Consider the following 5,853-nt stretch of genomic DNA (forward strand, 5'->3'; position numbering starts at 1 on the left):
AGTGATGCCCAATATATATCAATACAGGTGGCTACTAATGGTGTATCACATATATATAGAACTGAATGAGACCAAAGCCCACTATACGGAGGTTATTGTAGGTAGTGTGAGATATAGGAGCTGCTTTCCCATCCAAGAACTCAAGTAAGTATGGGCTCTGTAGAAGCAGCAGGAAGAAGTCTGCCGGGGTCCTCCAAGTCATCACCAACCACTGATCCCAACGGATGCATATACCTAGGCTAGAGATATTTGTGGAGACAGCATCCCCATGTCCGTCCATACCTGTCGCAGAGATACCCCCTATCTATTATCAGTCACACCTTACAAGGAGAATGCCCCGCTGCCAGTGATACATTGCAGTCATTCCCTTATTGTTAGTCACAGCTGTCAGTAACGTATTGCACAGCAAGCCCCGCAGTCACCAGCCCTGTAATACATGGAGATGCAGCAATATGGATGTGATCTCTGTGTGACAGGAGGAATCCTTGTCTGACCTGTAACAGGAGGGAGGCGCTTGTGGTGTGACAGGAGGAAGTATCCTCCCAGTTACCTAACATCAGCGTCTCACCTGTATGGGAAGGAAAGTGAAAGTAGTGCAGGATTCCCAGCGGCTGCTGTCACCTCTCTCCTGTCACTTGTATTCCGGACGCAAGAAGAAACCTTAACATCATGAAAATGAAGAGACTTTTCTCCTGGAGACTGAGATATAAAGGAAGAAACATGGAGAGACTGGAACTAGACCTGAGACCAGCGCTGGAGAGACGCAGTGTAACCCGGCAGGTTTCCAGCAGAAGAACCCTGTATCCAGACCAGCACATAAACAATGGACATCAGACTTGTGACCATCACCATACTAGTGGTGGCAGTGAGTGGATCCCCGCAAAGAAGACACTGCCCGGTGTCCCGGTATTTATCCGTGTCTCCCACTGACGTCAAACTCCTGAGACAGCTGCAAAGTGATTCTGAGAAGAACATGTCCATCAATGCAACCAGATGTTACAGGAGAATGATGAGACACAAGCCGTCTGTATGTGACCTGGAGCCCAGTGACCGCCTGATCCTGACCTTGGAGCGAGTGTCACTAGCTACAGATGTACTGACCAATATGTCCACATCTGCTGTGCCCGACGCTGTATCACAGTCACTTATGGCTTTCCTCACACTGAGAGATGACCTGATGATCTGTAGGGAGTCACCAGAATACAGAGAACCTGCCTCCCAGCGGCTGAGGCCCTGGCTGCACCACCTCCAACGTTTTACAGAAGCAGCATCTCCAGAATGTGTCCAGGGAGCTGTGTTACTCAGCCTCATCTCACTAAGGGTAGAAGATGTGACTTGTTGGGCTGCAGGAAAGCTTGTCAGGTGAGACCTAGAACAAGAGGAAGCTAGACCTCCCTCCGTATACTCATGCCTGGCTCCTGATCCTACAAGAGGTCTCCCGTCTTTCTCTGGTGGATCTGGCTAATCATCATAACAAAGAATGCCCTGTTTGAAATTTATTTATTTTATTATTTATTTTATTTATTTATAGATTCCTTTATAATATCATTGTTCAACTAAATGATATATTCATTGTTATTTATGTATGGTTCCCTGGCTCCCTGGAGGACGCATTGGGGTTGTTAACATCTTTTTTTAAATAAATTTTACCTTTTTCTACAAATAAAAGTAATTGTCCTCCTACTTTATCTACTGCAGCGTCAATCACTCAGAGACCATGAACGCAGGTTACACCAGCCGGCCCGCTAAGATATATATCCAGCAGGTACATTCATTTTCCGGGTTACTCTCTCATCCAGGCCGCTTGATCGCTCCCATGTAATGCCTCAGGTATCAGGGAATATCTGGCATCTGATTGGAAAGTGGAATAAACCCACTTTCTTCTGCCAGGAGCCTGCATCTGTCACTCTCTTATATATCATCCATCAGAAGTCATAGAAACATACAGAGATCAGCAGTGATAAGAAGCACGCTGTGATCAGTGGTGATAAGAAGCACGCTGTGATCAGTGGTGATAAGAAGCACGCTGTGATCAGTGGTGATAAGAAGCACGCTGTGATCAGTGGTGATAAGAAGCACGCTGTGATCAGTGGTGATAAGAAGCACGCTGTGATCAATGGTGATAAGAAGCACGCTGTGATCAATGGTGATAAGAAGCAAGCTGTGATCAGTGGTGATAAGAAGCACGCTGTGATCAATGGTGATAAGAACCACGCTGTGATCAGTGGTGATAAGAAGCACGCTGTGATCAGTGGTGATAAGAAGCACGCTGTGATCAGTGGTGATAAGAAGCACGCTGTGATCAATGGTGATAAGAAGCACGCTGTGATCAATGGTGATAAGAAGCACACTGTGATCAATGGTGATAAGAAGCACACTGTTATCAGTGGTGATAAGAAGCACGCTGTGATCAGTGGTGATAAGAAGCACACTGTGATCAGTGGTGATAAGAAGCACGCTGTGATCAGTGGTGATAAGAAGCACGCTGTGATCAGTGGTGATAAGAAGCACACTGTGATCAATGGTGATAAGAAGCAAGCTGTGATCAGTGGTGATAAGAAGCACACTGTGATCAATGGTGATAAGAAGCACACTGTTATCAGTGGTGATAAGAAGCACGCTGTGATCAGTGGTGATAAGCTGCACGCTGTGATCAATGGTGATAAGAAGCACGCTGTGATCAGTGGTGATAAGAAGCACGCTGTGATCAATGGTGATAAGAAGCACGCTGTGATCAGTGGTGATAAGAAGCACGCTGTGATCAGTGGTGATAAGAAGCACACTGTGATCAGTGGTGATAAGAAGCACGCTGTGATCAGTGGTGATAAGAAGCACGCTGTGATCAGTGGTGATAAGAAGCACACTGTGATCAATGGTGATAAGAAGCACGCTGTGATCAGTGGTGATAAGAAGCACGCTGTGATCAGTGGTGATAAGAAGCACGCTGTGATCAATGGTGATAAGAAGCACACTGTGATCAATGGTGATAAGAAGCACACTGTTATCACTGGTGATAAGAAGCATGCTGTGATCAGTGGTGATAAGAAGCACGCTGTGATCAGTGGTGATAAGAAGCACGCTGTGATCAGTGGTGATAAGAAGCACGCTGTGATCAGTGGTGATAAGAAGCACGCTGTGATCAATGGTAATAAGAAGCACACTGTGATCAGTGGTGATAAGAAGCACGCTGTGATCAGTGGTGATAAGAAGCACGCTGTGATCAATGGTGATAAGAAGCACACTGTGATCAGTGGTGATAAGAAGCACGCTGTGATCAGTGGTGATAAGAAGCACGCTGTGATCAGTGGTGATAAGAAGCACGCTGTGATCAGTGGTGATAAGAAGCACACTGTGATCAATGGTGATAAGAAGCACGGTGTGATCAGTGGTGATAAGAAGCACGCTGTGATCAGTGGTGATAAGAAGCACGCTGTGATCAGTGGTGATAAGAAGCACGCTGTGATCAGTGGTGATAAGAAGCACACTGTGATCAATGGTGATAAGAAGCACGGTGTGATCAGTGGTGATAAGAAGCACGCTGTGATCAGTGGTGATAAGAAGCACGCTGTGATCAGTGGTGATAAGAAGCACGCTGTGATCAATGGTGATAAGAACCACGGTGTGATCAGTGGTGATAAGAAGCACGCTGTGATCAGTGGTGATAAGAAGCACGCTGTGATCAGTGGTGATAAGAAGCACGCTGTGATCAATGGTGATAAGAAGCACACTGTGATCAGTGGTGATAAGAAGCACGCTGTGATCAGTGGTGATAAGAAGCACACTGTGATCAATGGTGATAAGAAGCACGGTGTGATCAGTGGTGATAAGAAGCACGCTGTGATCAGTGGTGATAAGAAGCACGCTGTGATCAATGGTGATAAGAAGCACACTGTGATCAATGGTGATAAGAAGCACACTGTTATCAGTGGTGATAAGAAGCATGCTGTGATCAGTGGTGATAAGAAGCACGCTGTGATCAGTGGTGATAAGAAGCACGCTGTGATCAGTGGTGATAAGAAGCACACTGTTATCAGTGGTGATAAGAAGCACACTGTGATCAGTGGTGATAAGAAGCACGCTGTGATCAGTGGTGATAAGAAGCAAGCTGTGATCAGTGGTGATAAGAAGCACGCTGTGATCAGTGGTGATAAGAAGCACGCTGTGATCAATGGTGATAAGAAGCACGCTGTGATCAGTGGTGATAAGAAGCACGCTGTGATCAGTGGTGATAAGAAGCAAGCTGTGATCAGTGGTGATAAGAAGCACGCTGTGATCAATGGTGATAAGAAGCAAGCTGTGATCAGTGGTGAAAAGAAGCACGCTGTGATCAGTGGTGATAAGAAGCACACTGTTATCAGTGGTGATAAGAAGCGCGCTGTGATCAGTGGTGATAAGAAGCACGCTGTGATCAATGGTGATAAGAAGCACACTGTTATCAGTGGTGATAAGAAGCACGCTGTGATCAGTGGTGATAAGAAGCACACTGTTATCAGTGGTGATAAGAAGCACGCTGTGATCAATGGTGATAAGAAGCACACTGTTATCAGTGGTGATAAGAAGCACGCTGTGATCAGTGGTGATAAGAAGCACGCTGTGATCAGTGGTGATAAGAAGCACACTGTTATCAGTGGTGATAAGAAGCACGCTGTGATCAATGGTGATAAGAAGCACGCTGTGATCAATGGTGATAAGAAGCACGCTGTGATCAATGGTGATAAGAAGCACGTTGTGATCAGAGGTGATAAGAAGCACGCTGTGATCAGTGGTGATAAGAAGCACACTGTTATCAGTGGTGATAAGAAGCACGCTGTGATCAGTGGTGATAAGAAGCACGCTGTGATCAGTGGTGATAAGAAGCACGCTGTGATCAGTGGTGATAAGAAGCACACTGTTATCAGTGGTGATAAGAAGCACACTGTGATCAATGGTGATAAGAAGCACGCTGTGATCAATGGTGATAAGAAGCACGCTGCGATCAGTGGTGATAGAAGCACGCTGCGATCAGTGGTGATAAGAAGCACGCTGTGATCAATGGTGATAAGAAGCACGCTGTGATCAATGGTGATAAGAAGCACGCTGCGATCAGTGGTGATAGAAGCACGCTGCGATCAGTGGTGATAGAAGCACGCTGCGATCAGTGGTGACAGATGTGCACCTCCCCCATACACTACAACATCCAGACACCTCCCCCCATTAACTACAACATCCAGACACCTCCTCCCATACACTACAACATCCAGACACCTCCCCCCATACACTACAACATCCAGACACCCCCCTCCCATACACTACAACATCCAGATACCTCCCCCCATACACTACAACCTCCAGACACCTCCCCCATACACTACAACATCCAGACACCTTCCCCCATACACTACAACATCCAGACACCTCCCCCCATTAACTACAACATCCAGACACCTCCTCCCATACACTACAACATACAGACACCTCCCCCTATACACTGCAACATCCAGACACCTCCCCCATACACTACAACATCCAGACACCTCCCCCCATACACTACAACATCCAGACACCCCCCTCCCATACACTACAACATCCAGATACCTCCCCCCATACACTACAACCTCCAGACACCTCCCCCATACACTACAACATACAGACACCTCCCCCCATACACTACAACCTCCAGACACCTCCCCCCATACACTACAACATCCAGACACCTCCCCCCATACACTACAACATCCAGACACCTCCCCCCATACACTACAACCTCCAGACACCTCCCCCCATACACTACAACATCCAGACACCTCCCCCCATACACTACAACATCCAGACACCTCCCCCCATACACTACAACATCCAGACACCTCCCCCCAT

The 5,853-nt window shown here is 46.9% G+C and overlaps 1 protein-coding gene across 1 annotated transcript; it reads left to right on the forward strand.

Moving 5' to 3' along the window:
• Positions 1–552: 552 nt before the first annotated feature.
• LOC135022432 (interferon lambda-3-like) lies at positions 553–1,481 on the forward strand. The gene has a single exon (XM_063953317.1). It carries the CDS (start codon positions 824–826, stop codon positions 1,364–1,366), a length of 543 nt encoding a protein of 180 aa, XP_063809387.1. The 5' UTR covers positions 553–823; the 3' UTR covers positions 1,367–1,481.
• The last annotated feature ends 4,372 nt before the right edge of the window (positions 1,482–5,853 follow it).

Source organism: Pseudophryne corroboree, chromosome 1 (assembly GCF_028390025.1).
Source record: "Pseudophryne corroboree isolate aPseCor3 chromosome 1, aPseCor3.hap2, whole genome shotgun sequence".
Classification (NCBI taxonomy): domain Eukaryota; kingdom Metazoa; phylum Chordata; class Amphibia; order Anura; family Myobatrachidae; genus Pseudophryne; species Pseudophryne corroboree.

Excerpts from the sequence above, each read along its gene's own strand:
- LOC135022432 (XM_063953317.1), top strand. The coding sequence starts at position 824 with ATGGACATCAGACTTGTGACCATCACCATACTAGTGGTGGCAGTGAGT.